The sequence below is a fragment of the Henckelia pumila genome, chromosome 1 (genome assembly GCF_033568475.1).
Source record: "Henckelia pumila isolate YLH828 chromosome 1, ASM3356847v2, whole genome shotgun sequence".
Classification (NCBI taxonomy): Eukaryota; Viridiplantae; Streptophyta; class Magnoliopsida; order Lamiales; family Gesneriaceae; genus Henckelia; species Henckelia pumila.
In genome coordinates this window covers 80,163,873-80,179,340 of record NC_133120.1, presented here as the reverse complement: position 1 = coordinate 80,179,340, position 15,468 = coordinate 80,163,873, and the positions used below count along the sequence as shown (strand labels likewise).

The 15,468-nt window shown below is 35.6% G+C and overlaps 2 protein-coding genes across 10 annotated transcripts; both read left to right on the top strand.

Moving 5' to 3' along the window:
• The first annotated feature begins 916 nt into the window (after positions 1-916).
• LOC140869768 (uncharacterized) lies at positions 917-4,341 on the top strand. Of its 2 annotated transcripts, XM_073272979.1 has the most exons (6): positions 917-2,652; positions 3,139-3,291; positions 3,386-3,457; positions 3,738-3,923; positions 4,026-4,217; positions 4,296-4,341. In XM_073272979.1, exons 1-4 carry the CDS (start codon positions 937-939, stop codon positions 3,846-3,848), a joined length of 2,052 nt encoding a protein of 683 aa, XP_073129080.1. In that variant the 5' UTR covers positions 917-936; the 3' UTR covers positions 3,849-3,923; positions 4,026-4,217; positions 4,296-4,341. The 2 variants fall into 2 exon arrangements, with proteins under 2 accessions (XP_073129080.1, XP_073129079.1); XM_073272978.1 differs by having other exon boundaries at positions 4,026-4,341.
• A 1,174-nt stretch (positions 4,342-5,515) lies between these two features.
• Positions 5,516-15,004, top strand: LOC140878523 (pentatricopeptide repeat-containing protein At1g76280). Of its 8 annotated transcripts, none has more exons than XM_073282125.1 (15): positions 5,516-5,597; positions 5,640-6,113; positions 6,230-6,284; positions 6,649-6,706; positions 7,370-7,551; positions 7,777-7,884; positions 8,846-9,028; positions 9,587-10,108; positions 10,650-10,745; positions 10,837-11,007; positions 11,378-11,605; positions 12,011-12,154; positions 12,246-12,434; positions 13,823-13,942; positions 14,150-15,004. In XM_073282125.1, exons 2-15 carry the CDS (start codon positions 6,100-6,102, stop codon positions 14,546-14,548), a joined length of 2,469 nt encoding a protein of 822 aa, XP_073138226.1. In that variant the 5' UTR covers positions 5,516-5,597; positions 5,640-6,099; the 3' UTR covers positions 14,549-15,004. The 8 variants fall into 8 exon arrangements, with proteins under 8 accessions (XP_073138226.1, XP_073138237.1, XP_073138223.1 ...); XM_073282136.1 differs by having other exon boundaries at positions 5,521-5,639; positions 5,804-6,113; XM_073282131.1 differs by having other exon boundaries at positions 5,544-5,639; positions 5,801-6,113.
• The last annotated feature ends 464 nt before the right edge of the window (positions 15,005-15,468 follow it).

Below are 15,468 nucleotides of genomic sequence, written 5' to 3'. Positions count from 1 at the left end.
CTTAAATTTATATATTATATTTTGCGATTGAAATGAATTATGAGCATTTGGAATGTGAATTGATGTATTGGCTAATTATTTACTCAATTCGTCTCAATTATTAAGTTTCATTTTCTTTTTCATCTGTCCCAATTATATAGTCTATTTTTCATATTTAATATTATATTTTTTATTATTTTACAAATTTATTTCAATTAAATTAATATTATTAACTAGTTATACGATCATTTTATTTATTAAAATCTTTATTAAACAAGTATAATTGAAGAAATTGATTTCTAAAATTTATTTTCTCAAATATTTTTTAATTAAAGCAGTGTTTGCAACCTTTAAAAATAAGTGATTATAGAATTTTTTTAAAATAAATTTGTGAAGAAAAAATTTATAATCAATTATGTTTAAAGTTTGCAAACACTATCTAAACTATGTGAAAACACACTCTCGCTTATATCAATAGGATGGAAAGAGTATTTAAATTGTTATTATTACTTAATAAATTTTCTAGAAAATAGATGAGAAGAAAATCACAAATATTTTTAATATAAATACAAGTTATACAAACTAAAACTTTAAAATTGGAAATAGATATATCGAAAAGGCAAAAGCTATTTATTTCCTGAATATTAGCATTTGCAGCCTCGAACTAGAGTGTTATTCTAATTTTGCCACGTTATATCCTCAGATATTATTATTATTATTTACCCAAAATTCCATTAACAAACCCAAGATCCATTAACAAAAAGTAGATATTATTATGTTTTTGACGTCAATTTTACATTTTTTTTCCTTAAGGAAATTTAAAAATATCCACTTTTTTTTTTTGAAAAAAAACATGATATCTACTTTTGTTTTTATTGCATAAACAAAATATATAATATATCTACTTGATAAACCGTAAATGGAATGGGCAGTGGTGTCGTTAGGACCTGGGATATAATGAACACGCTGTTACTTCCAACGCCACCGCTTCGCCTCCGCTTCCGTGCTCGCCACTTCCCTCCTCCGCCACCCTTCCTCCGCCAGCGCCACCACCTTATCTTCTCCGCTACCTCTCACCAGTTCAATCTCCCCATCACCGAAGAACAAGAGCATGACCCGTACGACATCGCTTTGCTCCCCAACCGCTATTACGACTTCACCTCGCTCATCGACTTTCTCTCCTCTAACCAGGAACCCGCTCACATCTCTCAGCCAACTCAGCTCGACCTGGCGGAGTTCCGCCTTGCGCAGGCTTACCGGGCCGTTCCCGCCCCTCTCTGGCATTCGCTCATAAAAGACCTCTCTTCCTCACCTTCCTCAATTTACACGGCTTACTCTTTGGTCACTTGGCTACAAAGGCACAATCTTTGTTTCTCTTATGAGCTTCTGTACTCTATCTTGATTCACGCTTTGGGGAAGAATGAGAAACTCTATGAAGCTTTTCTTTTGTCCCAGCGACAGAGTTTGACTCCATTAACATATAATGCTCTTATTGGAGCGTGTGCGAGGAATGATGATCTTGAAAAGGCGTTAAATTTGATGGAAAGAATGCGGCGTGATGGCTATCAATCTGATTTTGTTAACTATAGTTTGATTATTCAGTCTTTGATGAGAAATAATAGTGTGGACGCTGGGATATTGGAGAAGTTGTGTGTAGAAATGGATACTGATAGAATCGATTTGGATGGACAATTGTTGAATGATATAGTTGTCGGGTTTTCTAAAGCTGGGGATATTGATAGAAGTTTGTATTTTTTAGGGGTGATGCAGGGTAACGGGTTGACTGCAAAAACTAGCTCACTAGTCGCGGTTGTGAGTGAGCTGGGTAACACGGGGAGGATCGAGGAAGCAGAGGCAGTTTTCGAGGAACTGAAGGAGGGTACATTGAAGCCCAGGACGAGGGCTTATAATGCCCTTTTGAAAGGGTATGTAAAGGTTGGATCTTTGAGGGATGCCGAGTATGTTGTGTCGGAGATGGAGAGGAATGGGGTTTTACCTGATGAACACACTTACAGTTTGTTGATTGATGCATATGGGAATGCCGGTAGGTGGGAGAGTGCGCGAATTGTGCTGAAAGAGATGGAAGAAAATGGTGTGAAGCCAAATTCTTACGTGTTTAGTAGAATATTGGCAAGTTACAGGGATAGGGGAGAGTGGCAAAGATCATTTCAAGTGCTCAAGGAGATGAAAAATTGTGGGGTAAATCCGGATAGACAGTTTTATAACGTGTTGATCGATACTTTTGGGAAGTATAATTGCCTTGAGCATATGGAGGCGGTGTTTGAGAGGATGAAAGTGGAGGGTATTGAACCGGACAACGTGACGTGGAACACACTTATTGATTGTCATTGTAAGCAAGGGCATCACAATAAAGCGGAGCAATTGTTTCAAGAGATGCAGGAAATTGGGTGTTCGCCTTGCACAACTTCTTATAACATTATGATCAATTCTTTTGGTGTGCAGGAGAGGTGGGACGATGTTAAGGAGTTGTTGGGGAAGATGCAGCGTCAGGGACTATTGCCTAATGTGGTCACATATACTACACTAGTTGATATTTATGGACAGTCTGGTAGATTTAATGATGCAATTGAGTGCTTAGAGGCTATGAAGTCTGCTGGATTGAAACCATCTTCCACAATGTATAATGCTCTCATCAATGCCTATGCACAGAGGGTATTTCCTGAACTTCAATTTTTATTCTTACAGCATATTTATTGTCAACCCTTGTGCACATGGAGGTAGACTAATCCATGATTTTAAAAAAATTAAATCCCTAGTTTCTTAGGCTACTCACTGATGGAGTTACTAGAGTAATGTTCTGTTTCGTCTCCGATGTATTTGAATGTGTTATTTGGAGATTTGTTTACTGAATGGTTTTATTTCCGGATGTGTATAATGGAAGAATGTGTTTGCTTAATAATGTGACATCATGTATATATTTGGGAAAACATTTCCCGGCAAAGAAACGAAACAGATCCAGTTATTCTTGTTTCCATCTTTTCTCATGTGCTTTTTGCAACACAATGAGTTTTTTTCTTTAAATTAGTTCAAGGGGTGCAATCCCCTCATTCTCCATCCACCCTTTGAAAGATATCTTACTATTTTTCATGAGAATGTAGATGTTCTGATTGAAATCATGTCTATTTTATATGTCTACAGGGACTATCTGAGCAAGCTGTAAATGCATTCAGGGTCATGAGAGGAGATGGTCTGAAACCCAGGCTATTAGCTCTTAATTCATTGATCAATGCTTTTGGGGAAGACAGACGAGACACCGAAGCCTTTTCTGTGTTGCAATTCATGAAAGATAATGTGAATGAATATATCCAACTGTTCTATATTATTTATACCTCTTCAGGTGCTTTCACTTTCAGCTTAATTTCCATGTGATTCCCTTAAATTGCAGAATTTGAAGCCTGATGTTGTTACTTACACCACACTCATGAAAGCTTTGATTCGTGTGGAGAAATTTGATAGGGTGAGCCTCACTTTAATCTATCGTTTTAAAATCATACCAAACATCATATAATTTATCTTCCTATATTATTTATCTTTACATTCCAATTTGTTATCTATCTTTCAATTAGTCTATCACCACCCACGTCAAACGGTACCTAAGTAAGCTGCACTAGTCTTTTGTGAGCAAACTCGTTCTTGAAGAAGAATGAACTCTCAGATTTGAGATGTTACTAGGGTATTAGCTATTGAAAACTAGTGTAAAACCAATGAAAATTTTCTGAAATTATGTTGGATTTCAGGTACCGGCTGTTTTCGAGGAAATGCTTCTCTCTGGATGTACCCCAGATAGGAAAGCTAGAGCAATGTTAAGATCCGCTCTCAGATACATGAAGTCTACCCTTAAATTATAGCTGATTCATTCATCATATCTGGCAAAACGCAGCCATGCAATCAATGAATACTCGCTGTTTAACCTTTTATTCAAGGTCAGTTGTTACATACAATTCAAACTCAAAACTTTCTTTGATTGTTACATCAATCATGCCAATTCGTTTTTGCTAAACCTGTGCTGGGATCGTCATTTGCAGGTCGATCGGTCCACGGATACTGTCGAACTGGGACGGAACCTAATGAATGGTATCTTATGACACAGGTTTGTAGATCGGAAGGTTAATGCAGCAGGGCTAGTCAGTCCCTTGTACAATTCCTCGTAAATGCTCAAAAAAAAAAAATTGAATGTTACAATAGATTATTTGTTTAAAAATTCAATGTATACCAAGGTACAATTCCTCGTAAATGCTCAAAAAAAAAAGAATGTTACAATAGATTATTTGTTTAAAAATTCAATGTATACCAAGGTACAATTCCTCGTAAATGCTAAAAAAAAAAAAGAATGTTACAATAGATTATTTGTTTAAAAATTCAATGTATACCAAGGTACAATTCCTCGTAAATGCTCAAAAAAAAAAAAGAATGTTACAATAGATTATTTGTTTAAAAATTCAATGTATACCAAGGTACAATTCCTCGTAAATGCTCAAAAAAATAAATAAAAATTTGAATGTTACAATAGATTATTTGTTTAAAAATTCAATGTATACCTAGTGTGGATTTGGGAGGAAAAAAGTGAGAGGAAGACGGATTTATTTCCGTGAACCGATCGACTCATAATTTAATACGATATATTATTTTAATTTAAATAATATATACTTTTGTTTGGTCGGAGTATCAAAGATAACTATATTATTTGTCAAACAAGATTTGCGGGAGCTAAATCATGGAATATCTGTTAAGGTAATTATTTGTTAAATGCTTTTATACATGTGCTTTTTTACAATTTTTTTATCACTTACAATGAACATGTCCTTAAAAACTATATTTCAAAAACTTTTTTTAAAAAAAATTCTAAAAATCCCTGTTTAATCACATATTTTAATTTTTTTCATCTATAAAATATTTAAAATGGTTTCGAAGTATGTGTCTAAATAGAACTTAAGTAACTATACATGTTATGCATATATGGTATAATTATTGAACGGATCCTACTATTTTCAGATAAATATGGTACAAATTATTGAACTCTTTGGCTTATTTAACCAAAACAATAATTTATGTTATATCATTATTGGTGTGATGACTAGATATTGATTAATTATTTAGTTTTTGTTTAATGTTTGAACTATAAATGATTAACATGATATATCATTGTCTTATCTAATTATATAAATTTATTATCTTTATATTATGCATAATTAACCGTTACATCCACAAATCAGTAGTGTCAACTGTGTCATGAAATTAAACTAGTTTTTCTTTTTTGAAAAAGCAAAATTATAAATATGCACAACGTTTAATTTTCTATATTTGGTGTGATGACTAGATGTGAATTTTTCCATGAATCTAAATCCTTATGTACCATGTGTTTGGATAGAGTTACATATTTACATTGTGGACCTGGACTGATTTTATATAAAATATTGGGCCCGATATATTTATTTGGATTCAAACTTAAAAGCCCAAATAGAAGATCATCCAACAAATCCATGTGTGTTACAAATTACAAGCTCCTTTTCAGTTTTGACTTTTGTTTACCCTCTCCTTTGCTCATTGATTCTTGGTTCTTGGCTCCATTTCTTCTCTCCTCACTCATATTGTTCGAAGTTTATTGATCTTTCTTAGTTAATGATTTTTTTTTGTTCGAGGTTTATTGATCTTTCTTAGTTAATGATTTTTTTTTGCTAAAAAAAATATTATTGGGCAAGGGTGCCAAGAGGAGATTCTGGAGGAATTTCTTGTTTTGTTCTTTATTATCATTCAGGAGGCAATAGGTGATTGTGGAGTAATTTCCTCTCATTTTCTGTAGCAGTGGAGCAAAGAGGAGGTTGCGGAGGAAAACATCGGCTGGAATGAAATGAGATGGAACGAGCCTGGTGGTTTATATTTGGGCTTTTGAGCTTGGAAAGTATTTTCTGATTTTTATCCAGACGCCGAATTTTGTCTCTTATTTTCGTTCCTCTGGTTCCCTTAGCTATACGAGTGCCAGAATTGGTGCATTTTGGGTCATCAAGAAACTCGACATCCAGTGTAATTTCCAATAAACATTGCAAACAGGTGGTCGTATGAGATAGTCTAATGCTTTCATTCTACAAGGAGCCCTAGACAATGCAGAGATTTCCGTGAGTGAACTTAAATTCACTTGCAAATAATACACCTCGCGGTGTATGTACGCGTCTATTCATTTTACTTTGTATTGTTATCTATTTTATTTTATTTTATTTTTTTTATCAAACAGGTTGAGGGTCCCTTGGAAGTCAATAGCAAATTACGGATTGAGAGTACCAGAAATTGTAGGTCCCTTTATAACCTTTGGCTTGCGTAGGCTTGAAAATTTTGTTAAACAAAGTGCTGCTACTAGAGCTACCACTTAATACTGGTTTGGAACGGAAGTTTCTGATTCGGTATGAGGAACGCTTTAGTTCAAATTTGTTTGACTTTGTCACTCTGTTCAACCCCTTCCAATTCTAAAGATGCGAACTTGAAGTTCTTATCGGTGCCTAACTGCCTATTTTAAATCTTTTAATAAAGTTGTTGGATTATACGAATCCTTATTGCTTTTTTGTTTTATGTGATATTTTAGACATTTGTTATTCAAACAATTTGAGTGGAGAATTCCTTGTTGAGTCTTGCTTAACTTGCAAAAATCTTTAATAGGGTCGTAAAAATGGTGTTGGCTTTATGGAGACATCGAGATTTTATGGAACTGCTGAAGGTAGTGTTCCCTACTCTAAAAATTCCATATATGCATGTATTGCACGCGGTTTTTTATTTTCCATCTGTAAGAATCAATGTGTGTGTGAATGATTATCATCCTGAAACATTTGCAGCTGATATTATTTGGAAAAGAAACTAGAATGATATTAATGAGTAGAATTTAACGCGCAAACTCGTAGAAATATGTCAATAATATTTTAAAAGCATCTAGCATGACGTTTTATTGAAGAAAAGTTACTTCTAACTGGCTAAAAGACTTGTTCAATGAAAAGGCTTCTAACTATATATATAAGCTACACATATATCTTTGAAAACTGAATAATATGGAGCTTACTAGAAAAACTTGGAAGGAAATTTGATTGAAGAAGACCTTATGAACAATTTTATGGACGAGTTAGCATTTCATGCTGGTTATCGCTTAACTTCATGGAAATAAAAGGGAGGACTAATGTTTCTCCCCTCATTGAAGCATTGTGATCTCTTGGAGCTTCCAATGGTAACCTGTCACTTGCACAAACAAAAGATGCATGTTCCCCATGTATTTTCCCGTGTGTGCTGCTCTAACATAAAAACTTTGGCCCGTATCTTGCATAGGGTGTATTTTAATTCTCAGTACATAAAAAAATAAAATAATTACTGATGAGCTAACGGTTTTTTCAAGGATATCGGAGTGCCGAATCAGTTCCGCGACCAGTACAGGGGGAAATTGTTAATGCGCTATACTCGGGAGATAGAAATAGGGCTTCCTATCTCTTGTCAGAGCTTGGGGGTGGAAGCCGTGCATTGCAAGCAGAGGATTTTATTCTGATACTTCAGTACTGTGCAAAAACTCCTGACCCATTGGTAGGCTTTCTCCAGATTCCTTATTTTCTTTGTTATCTTTCAATATTTTTGTGTATATCTTCCTGAATATTGCATTGTGATGTGCTGCTTTGTCACTTTTCACAATTGGTTGAGTACCAAATCCTGATGTCAGATATTCTTTGAAATTGTTTTGTTTTTTAGGCCAGGGCAGTTGCTACAGTAATTGGACGTATTAATTAATGAAGATTCTTATGATTTCTACAGTTTGTGATGGAAACTTGGAAACTTATGAAGGAAAAGGATGTTGAATTTAGTGGTAGATGTTATTTTCTCACCATTCGAGCTCTCTGTAAAGGTGGTTATTTAGAAGAGGTAAGTAAGATACTCTACACTCTGTCTTTAATCTCATGTCAGATGTGTGGGTTGCACATTGGCTCATACAATTTAACTGCGTTTAGGGGATTGTTTATCTCACGGGTATTGCATTACATATAATTATATTATTCCCCGCATGTGTGTACGTGTGACAACTGATTAGGTACTTGGAGTCTATAAAAGAACTTACAAAATACCTAAATATGTGATGAGGAAAAATTTCAATCAAGCTTACTAGTTGTAAACCATAAAATTCTTCAAAGTTGTATTGCACAACATTGAGATCCGTGATCTTAATTCACACCTTTGATCTCTAATGCTCCCTCAAGTCGAACATTGATTAGAGTTCTAAACTTCGAGCCTGAAGTCAAAACTTTTCTTCTATAATTTGGAGGTAATCTGTTTCTGATGTGCAATTTACATTCAGAGAAGGCCATAGTTAGGTGTGGAATGGGTATCGATCTATCATAACATGAACATGGAAGTAAACACATGCTCTATCAACATACTCTTAACTCCGATCATGAAAATTTGGAGTAACTGAATGAATCAAATGAAGGGATACCTTGTTTAAAACTTTAAGTTCACTGAAGCAAAATTAAAGAGAAAACGAGAAGACACAGGGTGTTGGGGGCCTTGGGGCCATTTTGTTACATACATAGGAAATTTGCCCAAAGAGGTATATATGCCATCATTAATCACTTTTAATGGGCACACTTGCAATATTTGAAATCTATGATGGACTACATCATTCAAATTAAATCATGAAAATAATTTATAAATGGTTAAATGATGTAAATTGACCATGATCATAATTAATTATGTCTTCTTATCCTAGTCCAGTGATTTAGTTTTTACATGGCATCTTGTAATTCGTACTATTCAAATTGCATTTTTGCTACAAATAATCTCATCACTTTCCTCGTTGAAATGGATCTTATTGGGGTACCTTCATCAGGCATTAAACGTTGTAAGCTTTCTAGAAGAGAATTCAGACGAAAATGCAACATTACCCATGTACAACAATTTGCTGAATGCCTGTGTTCAAACACACAGCTTAAAATATGCTAATGAATGCTTGCATTTGATGGAGCGCCAAGGGTTGGGTAAAAATGAGATAACTTATGCTCTTCTTCTCAAGGTATGCCAGATGTTCCTTTATACACATGATTGCTGTTTGAGATTCCCTAAAAAGTTTACTGTACATGACGAAATGCCCATTGAGGAGTTACTGTTTCTAGTTTATTTTGCCACTTTCCATTTAATTGAAGAGTTATTTGTATTTCGTGTGTTCAGCATACACTGTTTGATTATAGGTTAACGCTTATGTTCACCAGGGAAATCAGTGTTGTCAATAGATGTTGATCACAAACACGATGTTTATCCCGAGTTTTCCGGAGCGTCTCAAGCGAAGTTATTCACTAGTCATTTTTTTTCTTTTTCTTGGGATGACCGATGACCTGATTGGCTTGGTATTTATGAGTCCCGCTGAATTATCTATGGCACTGTGTTTTTTTCTTCTTTTTTGTGTAATTATCAGCCGGATATGTCCTCTTTTTCCTATATTGCTCATCTTACTTTTTTTGTTTGTCTTCCTTGTTCTTTGTGTTGTTTTGGTCTTGTGTTATACTGCATATTGTCTTGGAGTATTATTTTACTTGTTACTTGACACAAAACGCTTGTCTGAATAATTTTTCAGCTTGCAGTCTTGCAGGAGGACTTCTCCACAGTTAAGAAAATTTTGAAGGAATGTGTCAACTTCTATTCTCTGAGCATTTTAACTCTTCGAAGGTTTATATGGACCTTCACGAGGTTGAGAGATTTGGAATCTGCTTGTGCAGCCTTGCAGCAAATGGTTGCCATTGCTTTTCAGGATTATCCCAGCGTCACTAAAACTGCTGAAGGAAAGTTGTATAATTCAAGATTGGATATTCCTATGCCTTGCTGTGACAAGCTGATTTTGAGTAGACATAGCCATAGTAATAATATTGTTTCACCTTCTGATGCTGAATATTGCAAGGAAGAGGAGGACTCAGGCAAGACTGAACGGTGGGCTAAAACTGGCGTGGATGCTGAAGAAGTCAGAGATGGTGGACCAAGTGTCTTGCAGAAGCCTATTTCTAGACAACTTATGAAGTTGTTGAGGTGGTCCTTCAATGACATTATTGCAACTTGTGCTAGCATGCAAAATCTCGTGTTGGCTGAGAAATTAATGTCACAGGTATGACAAATTTGTCATTTCTAATCTATGGCTCTTTTGTATCCTTAACTCCGGAAAGTGTTTCCTAAGAAGGAAAGTGGGAGGGAAGAAATTATTAACTTCCACATGCCAATAACTACTTTAGTACAGATTTTAGATTTCCCGAATGAGTGATTTCTTAACTTTATTTTCGCGGAAAGTATTGATGATGGTGGTGGTGGTGAAAGAACTAGTATGTACTCCCAAACACATGGAAATATAGACAACAGCTTCTGCCTGTTTCAGATCTTGTAATGAGTTTGCCTGAGCCATTTGTTGATCATGGATCTATTCCTTGTGTACGGTGTAGCATGAGTTACTGACTTCTTAAGACAAAAGTTGTTGCAATGATCAAAGATGTGGCGACTATCATAACCCATTCTCCGTTTATTAACTTTATAAGAGGTAACAAATTGATGCATTGGGGGAAAAATAATAGAAGAGTTCTGTTGGAGGAAACAAAATGAATGACGACGAATCATCTGTGTTCAAATTACATAAATTATTGGTTTCCTTTTGACAGATGCAAAGTCTTGGCTTGGAACTGTCATGCAATACCTATGATGGCTTCATAAGAGCTCTAGTTTCTGTGAAAGGCTTTCGTGATGGCATGGAAGTGGTAATATATGACCTCCATTTTGTAGATATTTCCAGATCCCTTTTCTTTGAATTTATAATGATGATTCCCTGCATCGCTCATCTGTGTGCAGCTAAAAGTCATGCAACTGAAAAATATGAAGCCTTATGATTCAACTCTTGCAGCCATGTCAACGAGCTGTAGTAGGGGTTTAGAACTGGATTTAGCTGAGATGTTTTTGGATCAAACGTTACAATGTCCTACTTATCCTTATAATGCTTTCCTTGAAGCATGTGATACTCTAGTAAGTAAGCAATGACTCTTTATATGAATGAGCTATAAATGATTCATTCACTGTTCAATTGAAATTATTCCATATTTTCCCTGTATATTTAGCATTATTGATAATCAGTTGGCTGTTTTTGAATATCGAGGAATCTTTGAAGCTGAATTTGATATTTGAGTGATTATCGGGAATCATTTTTTATTATTTTTCTTGAATGCGCATCAATATCTTATATCTATTTTTCAGCTGCATCTCATTGACATCTCATGTTTCTTCGATTGGTGCATCGTATTGACATCTTATGTTTATTGTTTGGGTGTCTGTGCCATGGAATTAAATAAAATGAAATGTGAATGCCTCATACTGCATGTTCTTAATAATGTTGTAGGACCAACCGGAACGTGCTCTTCAAGTAGTTGCTAAAATGAAAAGGTTGAATATTCTGCCTGATATCAGGACATATGAATTGCTGTTTTCATTATTTGGCAACGTCAATGCACCTTACGAAGACGGAAATATGTGGTCACAAGTTGATGCTGCTAAAAGGATATATGCCATTGAAATGGATATGATAAGGCATGGTATCCCGCACAATCATCTATCAATGCAAAACCTTGTAAGTCTGAAGCTGTAGCAGTCAATAACTAATAGCTATTTCAAACCTGACATCTGAAACAGGGGTGCAAGTTTTGTCCTCTTTGATGCTTCGCATGTGATTCTTAAAATAGACTCATAACCTCAGAAACTTATATGTGTGAATTCCTGTATTTGACTGCCTTTACACTACTCTCCTGCTAGTTATACCTGTTTCTTAAATAATGATGGTCCAGTACGGAATGGCACTGAACACTGTTCTTGGTTAAAAATGTTCATTTGGTATTTAATTCTGAGTTAATAACTCAGATTTTAAAAAAAAAAAACATTTCATCAAGTGAATTTGCATTGAATCTAGAGTATAGCTTTTGATCTGAATTGCACAAATGGAATTGCATGCCATTTACTCCTTCCTGGTTTTTGGCAGCTGAAAGCACTTGGAACCGAGGGAATGACGAAGGAGCTGATTCAGCACTTACGTGTTGCTGAAAACCAATTTTCTCATGAAAGCACTTACATAGGGATACCCATTTATAACACCGTTTTGCATGGACTTGTTGAGGCTAAAGAAGTAAGTAGATTTTAGCACGTGCTGACCTTATTTTAAAACTTAAGCGTTCTCACATGACAGATAATTGACAATAAATTTGTGTTCTGTTAAGAGTGGTGTTGCAATTGAGATATTCAGGAATATGATTTCATGTGGATACTCAGTGGATGCAGCCACTTACGAAATCATGATTGACTGCTGTAGTATTTTAAGATGTTACAAATCGGCTTGTGCCCTGGTTTCTATGATGATCCGTGATGGGTTCTGTCCAAATGCAGTTACTTATACTGCTCTCATGAAGGTATTCTTTTATACTTCCATTCTTTTTCCTAAGTCTAAATTACTTTGCGATTTGGAAAAAAGGTTCATTTTGTTGCAAAGTTTTGGACTCGTGGATTCTAATTTCTAAGTGGTTGAGACAATTGCAAATGATTTGTCGCACCATCGATTTAAGTATAAAAGAAATCTCTGTGCTGCCTCCCACACATGCATTTTGACTTTTGTAGTAAGTGGTTTCAACATGGTATTACAACGATATGTTAGAGGTTCAAGACTACCCTATATATTTTATGAAGTTGGTCTTGGGTGGTGTTTTTGGTGCCGAACTCCCAGCCAACTTTCATGTGTATGTTTTGGATACCAGTTTGAGGAAATATATTCCTTGATCTCTGGCTTACGTGGTAAAATGTAAAACTATTGATTGTGATGTCCCCGACAGTGTTGTAAATGGTGGTAGGCGGTGTACCGCCTCGTGCCTAGGTGGTTCAATTTTTTTAAACTAGTTTTTACAGATAATTATATATAATAATGCAATATATGCATAAATTAATTTATATTTGTGCATAAATCAGCTCCATACAATATGATACAATTTACACAGTGCAAATAAATTTATAAATGCAACTAACAAGAAAATTAATAAAGATTCGTCACCATATTAATACTAAAAAGTAATATACTAATATCTAACCTAGTGGGGACTGCGGTTTGAGGCAGAGAAGGGGGTAGGGGCTTGTGGGCTTGTCGATGAATGGGCTCCTTGGGTATTATGTTTTGAAAAGCTAGGGTTCTTTAAATTTTCAATTTTGTTGACCAACTCTTTGACTTCCTAATCACCCGCCTCAGCCTCATGGTTGCTTGTCTCAGCTGCCTCGCCGGCCCTGGACTACCTATGGCCGCCTCCTTAACCCCCCTTAGGCAAAAGCAGTGCAGCTGAGGACTGCCTACTGCCTAGGCGACCACCTCGGTCGCCATTTAGAACACCGCCACACCGGTCCCTATTGAGCTCGAACTTTTGGGAAAGATGGTTTTTATAGTGTTCCCGATCATCGTCTCATTGGAATAATCCGTAGACTGGTAGGTGTCTTGCACTACTGTTTTCATGTTATCAAAAGTTGGGTGTATTTTAACCATCTCAAATCTAGGCCTCTCAGAGTGACAGAACTCTAGGTCTACCTCTTTGTTTATATTTTGATATTAACGACGTGCTGGCTCACCTTTAAGCAACAGATTCTGTCATGGATACTTGATGACCAATTCTATTGATTTTGCAGTTGTATTCAATAATCCAACATCTGGCGTCCTTCTACTTGACTTTCCTATTGTTCCCCCATTACATGTTTCTGAGTTGCAACAGAATTATGTAAGATGGCCGTTTTTTTATCAAAACATCATTTGTTTTTTTTTCAGAACTTGTTGATATTTGATCGCTTCGATGAGGTAATTAAATTACTAGAAAAGTGCAGCTCAGACGGGATTCCAGCTGATATAGTGTTGTATAACACCATTCTTAATGGAGCAAGTGATAAGGTAATGAAGTGTTCATGCATTCTCAAGTTGTAAAACTCGAAATATATATTGTTGAAAGTAGAGCCTTGAGAGGTTCTGTAAGTTGTGAGCTGGAGTTGGATATCTTGTACTTCATCAACGATTTCAGACCATTCTAGCTCGAAAATTTTCTTTTTGTTTTACATTCAATTACTGACTAAATGTTCCATGAGTAAATGAATTTTTCAGGGACGACTTGATATCATTGAGTTCATCATCGAGAGAATGCATCGAGAGAAGATCCAACCCGATCCAGCGACCTGTAGTCATGTTTTCTCTGCATATGTAGACAAAGGCTTCTGTATCACTGCCATGGAAGCATTACAAGTTTTAAGTTTGAGAATGATATCTTTAGAGGATGATATTCTTGAAGAGAGCAGGTTAGAGTATGAGAATCTAATTTTTAGTGAGGATTTGGAGGCCGAGTCACATATTATCGAGATTTTCAAAGATTCTACAAATCTTGCTGTTGCCTTACTGTACTTGAGATGGTGTGCCATTTCTTCATTTCCAATATCTTGGCTACCGAGTCAAAGTCCCTGGGCAATTAGGCTTTCGACTGATTATGCTTTTGGATTGAGTGGCTAATGCTACCGATGAATGCAATCCTCTAATAATATGTGAACAGGCTAGAATCTGTAAATTCCCTTAGGTTCTAGCCATACAACATCAACCCACTCCATAGTTCCTCGATCCGACACAGAAATCGCCTGTAATCCATGGAAGAGGCAGAGATTTTAGAGCTTGCTTCATCCTATCATTTTCTCAAGTCAAAGACATCTTCAATGAGTGGGAAAGTTCAATGAGGATTCAACTCGTTAAAGCTCATTGGTGTTCATTCGGAGTTGGGTTTCATTCATTTGTTTTGCTGTATGAGATTGCTAGGGTGAAGTATCAAAGTTTCAAATGAGAAACGTCTCCAATTTTTTTTAGTGACTTTTGAGATGAGGTTTACTCTTTTATTACATTCGAATTCAATAATCATGTAATCTACTACGTTTTTTTTTGTATGCATAACAGTGATATGATATTAATTTTCCTGGACATGCTACAACCATATTGTCTCGAAAACTGATATAATAATATAGAAGTCCCACTGGTATCTTGAAACTTGGTGCAAATTTGTTTGGTTCGGGCCAGCATGTGAAATCTTTGTTAAAGATGATGTAGCAACTCGCCAACTCCTAGGGGATTGTCGAAGACCTTATCCGACTACATTGTACTTTCTGGTTCAATCGAAAAATTTTGCGTCTTATGTCACGTGTTACGCGAAATTCTATGTTTGATAAGAGAAAATAGGTCAAACGTTCGTGGATATTTAACTATACTTGTATATACGATACGACATTAATAATGTGTGTAAGAGTGAAAATTTATCAATATATATATGGAAAGTCTATTGAAAAAATAGTGGATCTTATGTGTATTGATAAATTTTCATCTTTAGATACTTGCTCGAACAATGCCTGTATATGTAAAATCTAATTTACCAACGTTCATTTGGTATG